The sequence below is a fragment of the Hyperolius riggenbachi genome, chromosome 6, assembly GCF_040937935.1.
Source record: "Hyperolius riggenbachi isolate aHypRig1 chromosome 6, aHypRig1.pri, whole genome shotgun sequence".
NCBI lineage: Eukaryota > Metazoa > Chordata > Amphibia > Anura > Hyperoliidae > Hyperolius > Hyperolius riggenbachi.
In genome coordinates, this window is record NC_090651.1 from 152,153,671 (window position 1) to 152,174,861 (window position 21,191).

At 43.3% G+C, this 21,191-nt stretch overlaps 1 protein-coding gene across 2 annotated transcripts in view; it reads left to right on the forward strand.

The window, feature by feature from the left end:
• Window positions 1-21,191, forward strand: part of LOC137521174 (mucin-3B-like) — a 164,443-nt gene that overhangs the window by 4,170 nt on the left and 139,082 nt on the right. The window contains exons 2-9 of one of the 2 annotated variants that reach the window (XM_068240096.1): window positions 388-488; window positions 722-982; window positions 1,206-1,466; window positions 3,751-4,011; window positions 7,965-8,225; window positions 8,505-8,762; window positions 15,128-15,388; window positions 16,577-16,837. In XM_068240096.1, coding sequence (XP_068096197.1) covers window positions 871-982; window positions 1,206-1,466; window positions 3,751-4,011; window positions 7,965-8,225; window positions 8,505-8,762; window positions 15,128-15,388; window positions 16,577-16,837 — 1,675 coding nt within the window. In that variant the 5' untranslated portion in view covers window positions 388-488; window positions 722-870. The remainder of the gene's footprint in view (window positions 1-387; window positions 489-721; window positions 983-1,205; window positions 1,467-3,750; window positions 4,012-7,964; window positions 8,226-8,504; window positions 8,763-15,127; window positions 15,389-16,576; window positions 16,838-21,191) is intronic. The other variant, XM_068240097.1, reaches the window with a different exon arrangement.

The following is a 21,191-nucleotide window of genomic DNA, read 5'->3' on the forward strand; positions in this document are numbered from 1 at the left end:
GCATATATATAGTTATTAAATTAAAGGAAGTTTTTATTATATTTTTACATTAAGGTGGAAAACTAAAGGTTTTTTTTTTTTTTTTTCCTCCCAACCCCCCTCCCCCCCACCTATTTTAAACAATGTTTCATAATTTTCCATATGTTTGAAAAAACATGTTTTGATTATCTATATACCTCTGGCTGATAAATGCCAGCAGCTCCGTAAGACAAGGGTAAATACTCCTAATATAATATGTACATTATTTATTTATAATATATCATCTGTAATAATATATATGAAATGAAACACTGGATTCAATGCTATCGCTGATTACAATCTGATGCTGTAAATGTATGTATATCTTTAATACAAGTATGCTTAGGAGTCTCATGTTTACTAATATAGGCACTGCTATTGGCCTGAGGAAGCGGGCTCAGACCCGTGAAACGCGTTGCCTGTGCTACCAATAAAATCTTTTGTCCCTACAAAGATTTGTCGTCCTTGAGGTAAGCAACCTCAAACCTTTTCTCGGTTTTAAACTGCTTTTAAACGCTTTTATTTACCACCAGGGCGCCTCTTTAAACCATTTAGTGCATCCATATTAAAGCCTATGAGTGTGTTAAAGCACATGTTTGGGAAGATTGGCATCCTGATACTTTTTGCAAGATAATGTATGTAAGATCCTACTGCCTATCTAGTTGCAATATTTCATTTTTTTCATTGTCTTTTGGCTTTTCAGCTCCCTGTATCTCAGTGTTGAATCCACCACAAATCAGCTGTTCCAACAATTCTGTGTCACTGTCCTGGAGTGTAGCCTTAGGTGCAACCAGCTATACCGCCAATGTCACTGATCCAGGAATAGAGACCCTTTCCTGTCACACAGGAGACATGGGATGCGTAATTAGTCAGCTGAAGTGTGGCAAGACATACAGTGTGACAGTCACGGCCTTCAATGCCCAGGGTTCAGGTCCAACGTCTACTCCAGCTACACTTACAACTGGTAAGCTATTTTTTTTCTCCTAGAGAAGTACCACATTGATTGACTGGTTTGCTGAAATCAATCAATATCAAACCCCACATTAAAAGTCCTTGTAGGTTCAGACCAGATCTTCAAATCTTTAAACAATATACAGTTTATGTTTCCTTATATAGTAATTCCATTGTTATTGTATTACATTACTGTATTGACTATATTCACACTCATTCTGTTTTTATAATTTCAGCTCCTTGCCAGCCTCAGAATGTGACTATTAACATGGACTGCTCTAACTCCGCCGCCCATCTGAACTGGGGCATAGCTCCTGGAGCTTTGAGTTATCTATCAGTGCTAAAATCACCTACAAAACAGTATCTTGTTTGCAACAGCACTGATGTGAGTTGTCAGATCAGCAGCCTCCCATGCGGAGAGGTCTATGACGTGGAAGTGACAGCTGTTGGCAGCCTCTGTACAAGTGCACCCAGCTTCCCAATTAAGTTATACGCAGGTAAGGAAGTCGACTGCCCCTTCATTGATTGATATCTTGATTTAAGAGTAATCACAAGATTCTCTGCAGCACAAATACCAAAAGGTCACTTCGATTTTACTTCTGATTAGTGCACTGTATTTTTTTTTATTAAAAGCCCAACAAATTGGCATGTAACATTTTCTTTCTAGTTGTGCATCTTGGTTTAACATAGTTTCATTAAATCCCTCAAACCATTCTTTTAGAATTAGTTCTCATGTAGCAAAAAAAAGGATGCAAGATAAATGTTATCTGAAGTTACAAACACATTTAAAACAAAAGTTACTTTATATGCATTGGCTTTTACAAAGTTTAGATTTACACATTTATTGAACATATTGGCTTTAGTTCACTGAGTATTACCGCATTTGGTATAGCAGAAAACAGCTGATTTTAAAGACCAGTTTGTCAAATGTCCATTCACTAAAGCTGGCCATACACTTTCCATCCAATGTCAAGTGATTCCTTTCTGAAGTGAATCGATTCAGAAGGAATTGATTCCTACCACACACTGCACATCAATTTCCAATACATTCCAGCAGGCAATCAATTGAAAATAAATTGAACCACAGCTTTGCACTGTTTGATGAAGTGCAACGATTTTGGGGAATCAACTCCCAGCAGATGAATCAAATCTGCAGGGAATGAATGGGAAAATCAATGAGTGTATGGGCACCGTAAGCTTAGTGGCACACCAGGCAGAATTGTTAGCATTGCGTAAAATGATACCCTCTTTGCAGACAATAAAAGCCTACGCATACGGTATATATGTGCTTTTTACATTCTGTGTTTTTTAAAATGCACAACTTGCTGCATAGTTCTCAAAAATGCATGTAAATGCACATAATGTATCTCAAGAGAGATGCGGAGAACTGGGTTTTTTATATAACATCATACTATTTTTAAAGGGAACATATTGAAAAAACACAAATGGAATTGCAAATGCACAATGCAGAAAACGCATGGTTTTCTGCACTGCCTAGTGTGCTCCTTGCCTAAGGCTGTTACTGTGTGGAAAAGTAAAATTACAGACTAGTGAGGTAAATTGTTGACTTGTGCATTAAATACCTCAATATATGTCTATTCACTAAGATAAGGGCATGCAGTAAAACAAGTCAGTTGATTGGTATTTTCCCAGCCACGGCTATCCTTGGCCCTCCCAGATGTTAATGTCACTGTTAACCACACTACCATTTGTCCTACCTCTCAAGCCCGCTGTCTGAGTGTCACCCTGGACTCGGTACTCTCCTTCACCCCCACACCCAAAACCTCATAAAGTCCTGCAACTTCCCCCTCCATAACATCTGCAAGATCCGCCCTTTCCTTACCTCTGTCACCACCAAACTCCTCCTCCATGCCCTCATAATTTTCCGCCTTGACTACTGCAATGTCCTTCTGTCTGGTCTCAGTATGACCCGAATTGCCCCACTGCAGTCCGTCATGATGAATGAGGCAGCCAGAATTATCCACTCCTCCCATCGCTCCACCATGGCGGCTGCCCTCCGTGAATCCCTCCAATGGCTTCCTATCCAGTCCTGAATCAGATTCAAGATACTGTGTCTGGCCTACAAATCTGTCCACAAAACCTGCCCAACCTACAATCCAATCTTACTCAGAGGTACACACCTACTCTAGATTGTAAGCCGCCTAGCCGCTCACTCCACTCCACTAATGAACTTCAGCTGACTGCCCCCCACCGCACCCAATCCCATGCACACCTCCAGGACTTCTCAATAGCTGCTCCAACACTATAGAACTTCCTTCCTCCCCCCATTAGGGTTTCCCTCTCATTAAACATCTTCAAGAACGTCCTCCTTCTGGGCCAACACAGATTGCCGCAGCTCCATGCGATAGCGTAGTTCTGGCCCTGCATCCGGGATGCGTCAAAACCATCACTTCCTTCCCGTCACGTCATAACGTCAGAGCATGAAAGTCTCCATAGACTTTCATTGCCTGGCGGTGAGGTGGGGTAAAAATACAGCACCACCCTGAGGTAAAAGGGCCCTAAGGATTAGCAGGCAATACACAAAGTGTGTAACGCATTACGTAGCAAGTGTATATATGCACACAACTAATACGCTTCAGCTGCTATGTGGATTATTGGTTGACACAGTCTGAGTGCTTTGCGTACTGCTGGTTAATCTTTTCAGGCACTGTCAGCACACAGTAAAGGTTTGAGAATTGGTTCTCTTTCATAAAACTATTTTTTTGCCATGAAATGTTTTATTTATTTTACTGTAACCATTTTACTATGTGCTATTTGCAGTTCCCTGTGTACCAAGCACAGTGCAGTCTAATGTTGACTGTGGATCCAATGTGGTAACTGTAACATGGACTGGAACCCAAGGAGCTGTGAATTATACATCAGTTGTGACTGGGCCTCAAGGAGAACAGTATTATTGCCAAGCAACATCTACATCATGCAGTTTCCCGCAACTGTCTTGTGGTCTAATATTTAATGCGGCTGTTATTGCAGTTGGGAACACTTGCAACAGCACCATCAGCACATCCACTGCATTTTACACAGGTATGTGTATCTGTTCAGATATAGGAGGTTTGTCAATTACGTCAATTACTACCACTCATTTTGCATTATTATTCCCTCGCTAATAGTCTTAAAAACTGCTCCATTGATTCAGACTCTTCATGTTTTCTGGGGCCATCCATCACTATGTCCTCACTACTATCCAGAGTCCCCGACTGTCTATGTGCCGTTTCTGCATTCATGTCCTCCCACTTCCTCAAACTCAACATGACTAAAACGTGAAATTGTGATTTTTCCACCATCGCTATCTACACCCCCACCAATTGCAACCATAACGGTAGACAACACCCTAATAGCCTCAACCACTAAGGCCCGCTGCTTGGGGGTTATACTTGACTCAGAGCTCTCCTTTAAACCTCACATTGCCTCATTAACCACCACCTGCTATTTCCAGCTCAAAAATATATTCCGTAGTATCCATCCCTTCCTCACACAAGAAGCCACCAAAATGCTTGTTCATGCCTTAATCGTCTCCCGCCTAGACTACTGCAACACCCTGCTCTGTGGTCTACCAGAAAAACAGGCTAGCACCTCTCCAATCCCTTCTAAATTCAGCGGCCCGCCTCATTCACCTTTCCACACGCTCTTCCGATGCAGCCCCACTGTGCCGGTCTCTCCACTGGTTACCCATTACCCAGAGGATCCAGTTCAAACTACTGACTCTAACATACAAGGCCCTCCACGAGTTGTCTCCTCCATACATCTCCTCACTAATCTCAAGATATTGGCCTCGATTCATCATTCTCTTTGAGATAACTTTTTCCAGTTTATTATATTACCGAATTCGAAGTTTAGCGATTTCTAGTTGTATTCATCAAGGTTTTTCCTCATTCGGTGTGAATTCGATAACAATTCGGTAACCATTCGGTAACGTGTCGATATTTCCATTTTACAGTGGTACTTTAACACAAGGCCATAAGATTCCCATGGAATTGTGGGTAAAAGGCAGTCCTTTGAGCACTACGTAACAACATTCTGAATAGGGCTTTACACCTGGACCAGGATTCTGAAAGTGGTTGGGACAATCCCACAATTTGATAGGAGCCTTTTCTAAAAAATTATAGTGCAGCTAGCAAATTAGTTAACCCTGACACTGCCTGTGTTCTCTTACAAGATGATTCAAGAGAAATGCAGATGTCGTGTTATAGCAAAAAAATCTGTTCTCTTACAAATTTATATGGTTGCAGACCTTATTCTCAGCTGATACATAACCACTTCAAATGGCTCCATCTTCTCTGTCAGCAATGATCTGACAGGAATAACGACAGAGCAGTGAAGGAGATAACTAATCCTAAATGTAATGCTAAACCACGCCCACTTTCTTTTTCATGAATTGCACTTTATTCCGTTTTAGCGAATCGTTACCGAATCGTTAGCGAATGTTCGCTAACAGCTGTAGATAACTGTGATGAATCCTGAAATGAAGTTAACAAATTCGGTATTTTACCAAACTGTTGTTAACAAATTTGCTAAGTGTTGATGAATCGAGGCCATTGTCCCTCCCGCAACCTTCGCTCCTCCCAAGAAATTCTCCTGGCCTCTAAGCTGATCACCTCCTCTCCAGGACTTTACACGAGCATCATCCCTTATCTGGAACTCTCTTCCACAGCCTGTACGTCATGCTCCAAACCTGGGCATCTTCAAACGCACTCTTAAAACACACCTTTTCAGACAAGCGTATAACATTCTATAGCCCTTATTTACTTCTCTGTCACAATGTAATCAGAGGCAAAGAATCACTGCCTCATCCATCCTCCACCCCCTTACCTAGTGTGTCCCCCACAACCCATTAGATTGTAAGCCCACAAGGGCAGGGTCATCCTCCTAATGTTTACTGTTCTTGTAACAATATTTGTGCTGCTTGGAACTCTGCTGTACATTTGTTAGTTGTATATATGTTCCCCTTGTCGTCTTATTGTGCTTTGTAAAGTGCTGCGGAATATGTTGGCGCTATATAAATAAAAAATAATAATAATAATAATAATCACTATATTCACAGTGATAAGCAGATTTTTTTTTTAACAGAGGAACTGCCTATTCTATTGCTGTGTAACTTTTGGCTATCATATTCATGGTATTTAAAGCAGACCTGAACTCAGAACTTCCTCTTTGCTCTAAAAGATAAGCAGCAGCATAATAACCTTTAAAGAAAAAAAACATTTATTTGTTACAGCCCACAGAACTCCTGCAATAAATCTGCTGTGTGTCTACGTCCTACTTTCATAGAAGCAGACAAAGTGTTAACACAAACAGGGTGGATTACTCTGTTTTTACTTGTGTCCCATGCATGAGTTCAGATCCACTTTAAACAAGCAAGTCTATAGCTATGTGTGCATGCTGGATGGAATTTAGCTGAGGTGGCAATCCATGGCCATATGGCCTGGGAATCTAGCATGAGTACAGGCATCCCAGAGCTCCTCAAACATCTGGCATGCTGGATCTATAGCCCACACTGGTTCCTGAGTGCATTGTTACCCTTTTTAACCCACTCACTAGAAGCCACTCCAATATGCTTTAAGATGTTGTCTCTCCTCCCTAGCAGTTGTGCGTCCAACAGCATCTCACCTGAATGCTTTTCTGCTAGCGACCAGAGAAGCATTAGTTGTTTTTGGCCTGCGCATGGAGACACGGAAGTGCAGCGCTTTGCAATCCTAAAATCTGCATTTCGCTTCCAGGAATAAAAGAGACGATGGGATAAATCGGGATCGAGCTCAGCATTGGAGCAAATTCCAGCAAATGACAGTACCGGCTTGTCCATTCATTTGAATGAAAAGTGCCTGAATGACGAATGCCGCAGTTATTGTTTATGCCTGTGCAGAAGCCCAAGTGAACCAGCACTAAAGCCCAATGTGCTAAGTATAGCTTTATGGTGCCCCCTACTGCAGACATCACCCAAGGTATCTGCCTGGTTTACCTATGCCTAAAGTCCTCTGTGTGTTTGGAAAGTCTGTACAGCACTGATGAGAATGCAGTGCAGATCCATATTGTCCATTTTGCATTGCATTAAGGGAGAACAGGCCCTTAAAAATGTACTTCTGGAAGAGATATCCGTTGCTGCAAAGGTATTGTGAGTTGAAATACATATGGAGTGACAAATAGTTTAATGTCCATATTGGAGCATGCTACATGTCCTCTACTAATAATGAGGAGGTTAAAATACCTATTTGAGAATGGATTGAATATTAAATAGAGTGCATTGCCAGTCTTCAACTTTTTACACCATACATTATTCCTGTACTTTACTTTCTGACATGTTTCCACAAACATATTCCGAAACTGTAAAAGGTGCAAAGAAGGGCTTTTTCATCAATAGGGGACACAGGTAATTTAGTTATTAGGAAATGCTTACTTAATTGAATGTATAATTAACCCATACAACAATGTTGTGAAAAGTGGTTACTTTACCTGTTTCGATATTACAGTACCTAGAGTTAAATCTACACTGTGTTTATGGATGTTTAATATGGACACAGCATAGATTTAACTACACTGGCTTTTACGCACTCTCATTGTGATCACGCATATGCACCACCACAAATGCCAATTGACAGTTGAGTTGTATGTACAAATCAGGAGCCTTTTTTATTGGCTTCTGGCCCTGTGATCACTGTGAGCCACTGTGAGCATAAAAGACCACTCTTGAGAGTGTGTATGGGGCTTTACCTACTGCTTACTACATTACCACTTATAAGGTATCTCGCTGTCTGATTACTGGAGAATACGGCACTCATTGACCCATACGTCTATTCAAACTAGCCAGTGACTAAATGAATCAGCAGGGGGGATAGCGACTCTTGTGTTCTTCAACATTTTTTCTCCCTCAGGATAGCTTGTAAATAATGATCATGGAAACAAGTAAATGCTGGTGGGGTAAAGATGAATCATCCATTTCTCTTTGACTTTCATTAATATCCAGTTTGTATTCTTTTGCTTAGTTCCTTGTCAAGCAAGAAACATTAGCATACAAGTTCAGTGTGGTGTGGATCATGGAGCGATTTCCTGGAATGCAGCCCTCGGTGGAATCAATTATACAGCATCAATTAGTGCAGAAGATGGACAGAATAGTCAATGTAACGCATCAGGGCTCAGCTGTCTGCTGTATGGCATAACATGTGGACATACATACAACATGACGGTGCAAAGTTTTGGCTCAACTTGCAGCAGCATATCCACCTCCTCTCAGAACATTCAAACAGGTAAACTAACATGCTCTGAAATCAATACAGTGAATGTGCTACATTTCCTATGGAACTGTGTCCCATATCTCAAGTCCCTAATATAACCTACTGACAATATTCAGTCAAACTGTTGTGTTTTCACTAAGTGCAGCAATGCCAATATGTTATGCTAAATGATACTATTGCTCTTGCAAAGGACTGACAACAGTATTGATTCTAAACCTGAACAGCATTGTGGATGGTTTGAACTCAGTTTCATTTTACTATGAAGTAATTTCCATATATCTTTATTTTAAGCTCCTTGTGTGCCACAGAATGTTGCTGCAAATGTAGACTGCCAAGTTAATAATGCTGCCTTATCTTGGAGCAAGACGCCTGGAGCTTCTAATTACACAGCATCGGTGGTAGGACCAGATGGACAGTATACTTGCAACACCACTTCCACCACTTGTGGCATTCCGCATCTCAACTGTGGCCTCACCTACAATCTCACTGTCACAGCATTCAATGCACAGTGTCAAGGACAGAGCAGCAATGCCACTGCATTTATCACAGGTACAAAGAATTGTAAAGCTATACATCATCTGAGGTGTTCAAAATCTGGTAACTTATCCGATATGGTCATGTAAATTCCAATGGACTTTACTCATATCTAGGAGAACTTTCCTGTCCTGCCTTACTTATTGTTAATATATGTCAATGCTTCAAGATGTAAAAGTGTTTTATGATCAATACAAATTTCTATTGATAAAAAAATCTGGTAACTTACCAAAACAACTATGAAATCTTGGCCACAATTCAAAAACATCATACTAGTGATAATAAAGCAAGTGAAAACTTATCACCACACATTGATCGGTATTTTAAGTATTAATTCACTAAAGAAGCTTGCTTTCTTAACATGTACTGATAAGCTTTCACAGTGAGAGTGTTGTCTTTTCACTCTAGTCCTTAAGTTATCACCTCTGTAGTTATTCTCACATGCAGTAGGTAGGGAGTGGAGGAGCACACGCAGGCAGAATGTAGCTCCACCCTCCACCCCTCCTGCTTTCAGGATGATGACAGCTAGCCTGTGTAGGACAACAAGGGAAGGAGAGAGACTGTGACTGTGTGTGTGTGTGTGTGTGTGTGTGTGTGTGTGTGTGTGTGTGTGTGTGTGTGTGTGTGTGTGTGTGTGTGTCTGGTGTGTATAGTTCTCTCTATACAGAGTCCCCTTCTGTATAAACTAGTAAAAAATAAAGCAGACAGCTCAGAATGCTTCACTTTACATTGCAGTCTGTACTAACACTCTACTTAATGACAGCTCAGGTCAGGTGATTACTCCTCACACACTTTACACTTGCATTCCTCTCTGTGAATTAACACCCTGGGCCATATGCAATTCGAGGAGATAAGAAGCTGAAAACATGCAAGCTTCTTATCTCCTCACATCGCTCAGGATTTACCGGCAAATTCAATTGCCAGTTTCACCTGAGCGATGTCCTTGCGTAAAGGAGCATAACTAGGTATTCGCTGAGCGATGCTCCTGTGTGGCCAGCGATGTGGAGCAAGGCATTTGTGCCGTGGAGCTGTCCTTCAGCACCACAACACTGCTGCCTCGCTCCCCGGAAGATGCGAGCGCATCGTCGCAAGAGCCAGCGCATCGTCGCAAGGCTCTTACCCGCCACCCGTCGCCTCCTGCAGCTCGTCGCTACCACGGGACCTTCAGAAGAATGTCCCACGCCGCTCCTCCGCTCATCTCTGTGACTGTCATTGTTCTCGGAGCCCGGCAAAGCATCTTTGAGTCTCCCGCCGGGGCTCCCCATTCCTCCACTAGGTGGCCCAATGAGATTCATCCTGATTGTAATTGGACCAATGAGAATCAGGATGATTCTCATTGGGCCACCTAGTGGACAAATGGGGAGCCCAAAGACTCAAAGATGCTTTGCCGGGCTCCGAGAACAATGACAGTCTCAGAGATGAGCAGAGGACCGGCGTGGCACATGCGGCGAGCCGGAACGATGGAGGTATGTTTTTTAGTTACATTTTAAATAAGTAAGGAGTCAAAACTGACTCCTTTACCTATTTAAATCACTGGCATCTGGGGTTTCCTTAGTAAAGGAGGCTCCCAGATGCCAAAAACAGACCGCTGACAGCAGCAATAGGTCTTTGCGTCTGCTCAGAGCAGGTGAAAAGTTAGCACCTATGTTTGGCGGGAAGCATCGCTTCCCGGGGGGTGCAAAATGCAATTGCATAGGGGGAAAGGAACTTCTTTTCAGCCCTGGGGGGTGTTAAATGCAATTGCTTTAGGCGACCTTGCTGACGCCTAATTTAAGAACTCGCCAGCACTTAGCGCTGGCGAGTTTGGTAATTGCATAGGGCCCCCTGTTGTTAACTTTAGAATTCTGTTATTTTTATGAATGAAACCTTACTTAGAAACCACTCCTTAACTTAAGGACATAATCCTTATTTTAAGGTTTACTTGAGGAAAATTGCTTAGTGAATACTACATGCTTTATCACAATGGTGATAACAGTAAAAACAGCACAGAATCATTATTAAAGACAAGAGATGAGCTTAGTGAATTGTGGCCCTTGTCTTAAATTGAAGGAAATGTGTACTGTCTGCTTACCTCCTTAAATGTTTGTTTTCTGGCTGTCACATTTATCCTCTACTTTTAATATACAGCCTGAGCCTCAACCCCAGCTACAAAAAGAGTATTCAGATCAGGTTAATTTAGTGGTTTATGCTTGTTCCATGTCAATGACTTAAAGTACTCAATCCAAAACTTACCATATTTCTTTTAGTCTACTTGTCCTTTAAAGTGAACAACATCCGTGATTGTTGTCTTTATTTTTTGTTATAATGTTCATAGAGTCTGAAGATTTTTTTTGAAGGAAATACCCCTCCTCTCCATTCCTAGAGTGGTTTATTGCAAAGCCACTCTGTATTTGTGTACTGGTAGGAGTTAATATTATAATGTTAGTTATGATTTTAAAATCATAATTTAAAAATGTTTACATAATCTATTATGGCCTCTATTCATAAAGCATTCTCGCATGCGGCAATGCTCAAAACAGCTGACTTTCCCGACCATTTAGCAAAGTGTCCATTCATAAAAGCTGTTTCCACATGAAAAGCTAACATTCCTGAGCAGTGCGGGAAATGAGTGCCTTATGTGGTGATTATCACAATGCATGTCACTACACAGGGGCGTTCCTAGGGTCCTTGGAGATCGGGGGCACCTGTGAACACAAGGTGAGGGGGTGCGCGCAGCGGCAAAAAAAACGGGCGTGGTCATACAGTGCGTGGGCGTGGCCATGGGTTGGGGCCAAATTTAAATGAACTTAGCAGCGGTGTAAGCTACAGATAACAGGCCTGCCCATTAAAATATTGGATGGAGCCCCCTGTCCTTTATTTAAATAATTGATAATCAGTATAGGCATAGATCAAAGATGTATACGCACATACAAGCTTATACAGTACATACTGGAGGTAGCAAAGATCAGCACCCACTGCAGCTAGTTTACTATCAGTACAGGCACAGAGTAACAGCTTATACTGTATATACTGGAGCTGGCAGAGATCAGCACACTCTGCAGCTAGTTTACTATCAATACAGGGACACAGTAACAGCTTATACTGCACATACTGGAGGCAGCAGAGATCAGCACACACTGCAGCTAGTTTACTATCAGTACAGGCACAGAGTAACAGCTTATACAGTACATACTGGAGGTAGCAAAGATCAGCACATACTGCAGCTAGTTTACTATCAGTACAGGCACAGAGTAACAGCTTATACAGTACATACTGGAGGTAGCAAAGATCAGCACCCACTGCAGCTAGTTTACTATCAGTACAGGAACAGAGTAACAGCTTATACAGTACATACCGGAGGTAGCAAAGATCAGCACATACTGCAGCTAGTTTACTATTAATACAGGGACACAATAACAGCTTATACTGTACATACTGGAGGCATCAGAGATCAGCACACACTGCAGCTAGTTTACTATCAGTACAGGAACAGAGTAACAGCTTAAACAGTACATACTGGAGGTAGCAAAGATCAGCACATACTGCAGCTAGTTTACTATCGGTACAGGCACCGAGTAAAGCCTCATCTACACGCAGCGATGTTACTTATCAATCGAGCCGCATCAGCGGCTCGATTGATAAGATCCGACAGGTCGGATCTTGCCACCGCCGATACCCTGCTCTTTCCCCACGAGGGGACAATGGCAGGGAATCGAGCGGAAGATAAGCGGCGCCGGGCGGGGATGAGGGTGGATCGAATCCGACGCACGCGCGGCGAGCGGGGACGCGCAGGGATGCGGAATAGGTGATCCGGCGGCTAATCGAGCCGCCGGATCGCTGTGTGTAGATGAGGCATAACAGCTTATACTGCACACAACAGAGGTAGCAGAGATCAGACACACACACAGAGGACAGGGCACAGGACAGACACACACACACTAGGGCACAGAGAGGTAAACAACAAACACAGGATGGGACACAGAGGCGTACAGGCACAGATACCCACAGTTTCCATACTACCCCAATTTAGAACGAACAAGCACACACGCACACACACACGCACATACACACGCGCACACACACACGCACACACGCGCACACACACGTACACACACTGTACACACACACACTGTACACACACACACTGTACACACACACACACGCACACACTGTACACACACACACACTGTACACACACACACACTGTATACACACACACACACACTGTACACACACACACACTGTACACACACACACACACTGTACACACACACACACACACTGTACACACACACACACTGTACACACACACACACACACTGTACACACACACACTTACTACACACACTGTACACACACACTTCACTGTGAACACAGCATAGGAGATATAAAGGGAGGGGGGGAGAGATGAGAGAAAGAAAACAATCCAGAGTAGAAGCCAGATGGAGTATATTACCTTCTTCCAGACATGCAGTCTTCAGGGAGCAGCTGACTAGCTGCCGCTGTATACTCCGTGTCGCTGGCTTTAATCTTCTCCCGGTCAGTCTGTCTGCAGCTTTGAAGACTTGCTCGCTCTATCCTCAGTCCTACTACACTGAACACTTTTCAGTGTGGTGAAGTCCAGGTGCCCGCAGTCCTCTCACTGGACATGCTTCTGCTTCCCTGTCAACTCCAGTAATAATGCGCTCCGATTCAAACCCTGCTGGGAGGTGGAGCTTCAGGGTGGCAGAGTCTTCCGAGATGACAGGGAGAATACGCAGAGCAGCAGCTTGGCACTATGCGCATGTGTACTGGGCTGGCCACGGAGGGGAGCATAGAGCGGAGGCGTCATGGCAACAGACGCCGACGCTTCCTTTCAGAGTGCCCCGCAGCAGGCGTTCAGAGGTTCGTGGCACTGTGGACAGGATCCGTAGCCCGTGCTTCGGATCTATTGCCCTAACGACGCGCCTGTCACTACATGTCAATTCATAAACATTAGAGCAGGTGGAATGGGAACGGAGAACACCGACTGTTTAGAAAAGGAGATAAGCCAGCGATAACAGGCAAGATAACAGGCAAGCTAATGTGGACAGACCTCCCAGGCAGCAGCAGTGAGAGCAGAGCAAAAAAGGCATCCTGGAATACCAAGGCTGTGTTTTTTAATCCCTTGGGTACCTGTTTTCATATAAATTTCCCATCAGAAAGCCTGCATGTGTAACATTTCTGGAAGTTCTTTTAAGCTGCAGCAATTAAATAGATTGTTTAGAAAGACTATTAGACAGATTCAGCGCAGATTCAGGGCAAGGAGAGGCAATTAAAAAAATGCACATGGAAAGGGATGCTGGAGCTGCCTCCTTTATACTAACTCTGTCTCTGCACAGCGAAAATGTAACAACTCAGCAGCACCTCCAGTTTAGTGCGGGAATTCCTCGACCTTTTATCGCAAGTGTAAACATTTTTATGAATTAGCACAGAAAAGTCTAAAATACCAATGCGGTATTTTCCCTCCAAGATTTTTTTCCCAGCAAATGTTTTATGAATAGAGCCCAATGTGGCTTAAAATTCTGCAAGGTCGTTCAAAGAGCTTAAAGGACCTCTGTCGCAAAAATCTTAAAATGTAAAATACATGTAAACATATGCAAATAAGAAGTACGTTTCTTCCAGAGTAAAAGGAGCCATGCATTAATTTTCTCCTATGTTGCTGTCACTTACAGTAGGTAGTAGAAATTTGACATTACCGACAGATTTTGGACTAGCCCATCTTCTCATGGGGGGTTCTCAGGGTTTACTTTTTTTTAAAAGCACTTAGTGGATGGCATTTGCTCCGTCCAACTGCCCAAAAAGTGTGCAGCGAGCTGGGAGGCTGGCCAGCATCTTTGTATAAATCTTTTTTCAGGGAATATCTTTATAAAGAATAAAGACCATGCTGAGAATCCCCCATTAAGAGATGGACTAACCCAAAACCTGTCAGTAATGTCAGATTTCTACTACCTACTGTAAGTGACAGCAACATAGGAGAAAAGTAATGTATGGCTCATTTTACTCTGGAAGAAATGTACTTCTTATTTGGATGTGTTTTACATTTTAATATTTCCGCGACAGTTCCTCTTAAAGATATCAACTTTGGAACAAAAAAGTCCCCAGAGGCTATTTGAAATGTTAGTATCCATAGATGGCATCTCTCGCTAAGATAAATAGATAAAGGCTGGGAGTAGATAGCTTGCTGTGGTTTTGATCATCACCACTTAATGCCACTTGGGTCTGCATTCTTGCTCCTCTAGAATTAATTCTAGAAACATACCTGTTTGTATCCTGATATGTGGCAACTTGACAACAGAACACAACAAAGGTCATTAGGATCATGTCAGATATGATAAGTCTTCACATGAGGTTTATAGACTTATTTGTGTGTCTTTCCTCAGCTCCATGTGCTCCCGATAAGGTTGTGGCACAAACAGACTGTGGTACAGGATCTGTAGCTTTGTCTTGGTCACAGATGGCTAACAGTGAAAGTTTTACTTCCTATCTTATGGGATCTGATGGAGTCAATACAACATGTAATTCCACGGGCATGAACTGTACCTTTCCTGGCCTTCCATGTGGACATGAATACAATGCATCAGTATATGCTATTAACAAGCAGTGTGCAGGGCCATTGAGCCAAACTGTAAAGGCCTACTCTGGTAAGTGTAATGTCAAAATGTATTCCTACTATCTTGTGTAACATGCTAACATTATTACATAGCAATGTACAATAATGTATAATGTACAATAAATAATGGACTGAAAATTACACATCTGAAGTACATAGCTAACAAGTGCAAAATGTCATATAGAAGAGCTAGCCTAATTTTTCTTACATTCCATGAAGAATGGAGTATTGGACCCAACAGGTAAGAGATTTTAGCTAAATAGTAATTAAGAGTTATGAGATAGAGGAAGATGGGTAGGTAGTTTGGAAGAGGTAGATGATCTTAAGAGCCTGTTTAAATGTTTTAAAGGAAAGAGCAAACCTAATAGAATTAGGAATAGAGTTCCATAGACTTGGCACAGCCCTAGAAAAGTCTTGGAGCTGTGAATGGTTGAGGCTTTAAATGCGGCTATAAATGCAAAAGACATTGGAAAATCACTGGAAAAGCAGAAAGGTTAAGAATGTACCAAATAACACAAGGTTGCAGTAGTTGAGGTGAGAGATCATAAAGGCATTTAGTAAGATTATGGTGGTCTCTATGGATAAGATGGGCCTTATTTTAAATACAGTATGTTGTACAGCTGGAAATAGTAGATTTTACGGATATTTTGCATCTAGGAAGCAGAATCAGATAAGCCACAAATTAATTTTAGCAGATGTTTAGGGCACAGTTATTCTCAAGTCTGGCTGACCCCAAACTCTGACCTATGTCCCTGGGGTCACATTACCAAAAAGGTCAGGTGGCAAGCAAGGAAAGCCAAAGCTGCTACTTGCCCCAGTACCTAATTTGCCTGATCAATCTCTGATGGATGTGAAGGAGTGTGTAGATTCATAAGTGGCATCAGGTACCAGAGCAGTGAGCCTGAGGGGTGGGTAAAGGCATTGTGACATTTACACATAAGCTAGCCATACACTGTACAGCAGGCATACACTTTTCAATAGCACAGACATCAGATTTAGGCCAGTTGCACACCTGTTGTTACACTAACTAGTGAAATCTATGCTAGTGTTCAGTTTATGACTCTCATTTCTAATATTTCTATATATGATTGTAATGTTAATGAAAGATGTATTTTGTTCTTTGACTCCCATATGGTAACAGTAAGCCACCTGGCTTTATATTCTAGCAGCACATAAGTGACAACTGAGCCTAATACTTTGTATCACTTCTGATCACCAGCCTCTTGTGTACCTCTGAACGTGGCAAACTCAGTAGACTGTACAAATAACTCAGTGCTTCTGTCCTGGGATAATTCTATGGGAGCCATTAATTACACGTCATCAGTGATCAGTTTGCATGGAGACAACCGCAGTTGCTATGGTAGAGACACATCATGCCAGGTCCAACAGTTGTTATGTGGAGAACAGTACACCACTGTGGTGACGTCACACAATGGAGTGTGCAGAAGCGGGGGCAGCATGGCAGCCACATTTAAGTCAGGTAAGAGCACTGGAGACCTGTTATATATGTAGCCATGAATTATCAATATTAACAGATTTTTAGACAAATCCAAATGCTATAGAATAGTAAATCTAAATCTGTTCTGCAGTACAATACATAAAAACTAGAGATCAGCAACACCACAGGGATGCATTTAAGCTCTGTATTACATAACAGAGATAAAGCCCAGGGACAGCGACAGATGTTGTTTCAGAGGTGAGCTCCTTCCTCAAGCTGTATAGGGTCACTGTGAGTGAGCGAGCCTATACAGCTTAAGGAAGGAGTTCACCTCCGAAACAGCGTCTGTCGCTGTCCCTGGGCTTTATTTCTTTTATGCAATAACATCCCTGTGGTGCTGCTGATCTCTACTCTTCATGCTTTGGGAGCTGCTGGACTACAGCACCATATAAGCCTAGCACTCCTTTACCCTCACTTGGGTGCCTATCAACTACGGTTAACACTGCAGTACAATACATACTGTTTACTGACTTGCTTATTCTTGCCTGGGTTTTGTATTATGAAGATGATGATAAGCACTTCATGAAAAATAAATACATCCGATTTAAGTGTCCTACTGAAGGAAAACCCAGGGCCCGCCCGCTCATGAGGCGGGGTGAAACATTTGCCTCAGGCGGCAAACTTCTAGGGGCGGCACCCGCCTGTCCGTGGGGGCCGGCCGCCGAGCCGGAGGGGTAGCGGGCTGGACAGGGGTATTGGGCCTAACGGTGGGGAGGGGGGTCGGACCCCCCCTACCTCGCCTGGGTCCCCCGATCTGCTCTCCCCTCCAGCTGTAATAGGAAGCAGCCAATGCCCAATAGTAAGAGGCACGGGCGGGGAGGACTCACCTTATCCGCGTTCCAGCGTGCGCTCCACTGACGTCACTTCCTGCATCGCCGTCCACTTACAATACAGTGGGCGGCGATGCAGGAAGTGACATCAGTGGAGCGCACGCTGGAACACGGAAAAGGTGAGTCCGCCCCGCCCGTGCCTCTTACTATTGGGCATTGGCTGCTTCCTATTAAAGCTGGAGGGGAGCGCAGATCGGGGGACCCAGGCGAGGGAGGAGGGGTCCGACCCCCCTCCCCACCGCTAGGCCCAATACCCCCGTTCTGCCCGCTACCCCTCCGGCTCGGCGGCTCCCCACTTGGGGTAGTCTGGGCGGTGGCGGTGGCAATTTTTTTATAAATTTGCCTCAGGCGGCAAAAAACCTAGGGCCGGCCCTGGGAAAACCCTTAAAATTACAAGGAAGTAATGTTGAAATCATGTTAAGAGAAGTGTCTATAAAGTCTCTGTTTATAAAAGTTCAGATGTTAAATTCACTGAGAGACATTTATCAAGAGTTGTACAGTTGTACAGAGACGCCAAAAGTATAAAACGAGGATAAAATGTTTTAAAAGAGAATGGGGGGTTAGTGGTGGACTTACCTACCCCAAAATAGACACATAAAAATTTAGCTTAATTCAACAAAAGCGATTTATTTACATACTCCAGATAGATGCAATGCGTTTCGTGGGCACATCCCACTTCATCAGGCAATAAAATTGGAGTACAATCGACTCATGTTCTCAGTACAAGTTTAGCACTTTCTGTGTCTATTTTGGGGAGGTAAGTCCATCACTAACCCCCCGTTGTTCTCTTTTAAAACATTTTATCTTACTTTTATACTTTTGGCGCCTCTGTACAACTGTACAATTAGTGTGTCCACCCCTGGTGGAGGGGACTTGGCTCCCTTTTTTCCGATCTACAGAGAGTGACTTCTTAATCCTGAGTGGGGACAGGTCTAATCTCCTCACCTGCCTTTAAAGTGGTTGCCTGATATGATAACCCAGATTTGTGAGTATAACATTATACTTCGCCTTCTATACCCATAAGTCACAGTGCATACTACACTATATTGGGCTCCCGGTGTTCCCCCTCCTTATTTATCAAGAGTGTCTGAGACAAAATATTGGTAGGTTTTTAGACAATTCGTGCAGCACTGTCTCAGGGATCTTAAAGCGCATCCGAGATGAAAAAGTAACTATAACAAATAACTTATCCATGTATCTTATCTAAAGTTTAAATAGTTTACACAGCAAATCTAGCTGCAAACAGCTTCAAAAGTTTATGATTATTTATTTCTGTGATACAATGAGGGCAGCCATGTTCTGTTTGTCACACTACACTGAGGCACGCTGATAGCATCTCCAGCTCTCAGCCTGTGGAAAATTTCACCCCCCCCCTCCTCCTCCCTCCTCCCCTCTGCCTCTGAAATCTCTGGCTAGTAACCTCCTCCTCCTCCTGCCCAGACTGAGCTCCCACGAGCCCTTGCTACCTGGGATTAAGGGGCCAAGGCTCTCTGAAAAGCTGTGGGTGAGGCGTGTTTAGTTTATAGGGAATTAGTAGCATTAAAACAAAACAAAAAAAGTATTTGGCTTGAGGAATGCCCTATAAACTATATGAAAGGAACACAATTATGCAATGAATAAAAGTTTATCTCGGATCCACTTTAAGAAATCACTAGATAGTGCAGTTTCTTTCTTAAATTGCATTCTTTAGAGGCGCCCAATGTACTGCACTTCTGTGTGGTTCAGAAGCCACACAGAACTACAGTACACTGGGGACTCTGAGGAATGCAGGAGACTAGGAGAGATGATCAATGCCCAGCACTGGAAAGGTTAAACACAGAACAGCTTCAGACGACACTGGGTGGCAGGTGGCTCTAAGTGAGAAATTCAGCAGTGGAGAGGAGCACTTCCCAAGTCATGCCTAGCTTGTACTGCACAATCTGTAGAAGTGCTATTAAGGTCTTCTTAATCTGTGTGTCAGGGTCTCTCCTGTAGCATGTTCTGTCGGTTGCAGTGGAACTGCAACTGAGCAGTTCTGACTTATCAGGCTTGCATTCGGTTGCGCATTCGCAATAAGTCTCATTGTCATTTGCAATCACTCTGCAGTTCAGAGCAGCTCAGGATGCTGTCATGATTCCTCCTATTGCTTGCTGCAGTTGAACTGCAGCCAGATAGCCCTGGATTTCCTACATGCATGCTGTTGCATAATATTGCATGTATTTGTTATAAGAAACCCTTTTCACAGTCAGCTAGCAGCTTGTAATCAAGCTAGCTCCGGATTGAGTAATTACCATTCAGCTGTGTGGGAATTTGCATGCCTGCATCCATTGGCTGATGTCCATATAAAAGTCTGCCTCCCATTTCAGACTCCGCCCAACATAGCGTACAGCTACTATGGTTGTCGTTGGGTCCATGCTGTGAAAGTTGTTATTGTAAATTGTATATTGCCTTGCTCTGTATTTTCCTGCCTACTGGACGTTTGCTGCACCCGCGGGGGTCAGTGAAGTCCACTATCCTGATAGCTTGGATTCTGCCATCACCACGTTGGTTGTTTCTGGGGACGTAACTATAGGCTGCGGTTGCTATTAGTTACACTCCTTCCTGTTTGTCTTGTTCATGCCAGTGTGGATGCTTGCTGGGGCAGTGATTAGTCGTGCAAGCATCCTGTCTGTATTCCTGTTGTCTGTCTTGTTATTTAGCCAGAGGCTCAGGCGGCAGTCATCCTGGGCAACAGTCAATCAGTCTGTCTGTTCGTTGTTTATCTTGTTTCTCAGATCATAGGCGGTGCGGCATCACACTGTGCAACCATTGTGTGTTATATGTGGCGGTATCGGAAGACCAGAGCTGCAGTTGCTCTGGGCAATCTTGCTCCCTTGTTCATTACTCCTGTGGCAACCTGTGTAGCCTCTTCCATTACCCAGCTACATAGTCTTGTTGCTCTTGGTGGTAGGTCTGCTTTCTGCATCAGCTTGTATGCTTGCTCGCCTAAGTCCTGTTAGGGCCAGCTAGTGGTGTGCCAGGAAGAGACAGGTTGAGGGTCAGCTAGTAGCGTGCCAGGCAGGGTCAGCAGGTGAAGAGTGAGCCCTCCAGTCTTGAGCATACACGCTGACTCAGAAAGTATACCCCCCAGGTATTACACTGTGGCAGATTAGCAAAGGATTTGCACTTTTCTTAACTTTAGTGAAGTTCTAGAAATTCATGCTAACCTGCTGTTATTACGTAGGATTTAAGGAGTTTCTTATTATCCTGCAGAACAGTTCCCCCTGCTGGTTAGAAAAAAAAACTTTCCTTAAAGAGACTCTGTAACAAAAATGTCATCCTGTTTTCTACCATCCTACAAGTTCCTAAACCTTTTCTAATGTGCTCTGGCTTACTGCAGCACTTTCTACTATCACCGTCCCTGTAATAAATCAGCTTATCTATCCCCTGTCGGACTTGTCGCCCTGTGTCTGGAAGGCTGCCAACTCTTCAGTGTTGTTTATCTGCTATGCACGCCCCTCTCCAGGCCCCTCTATGCACACTCCCGT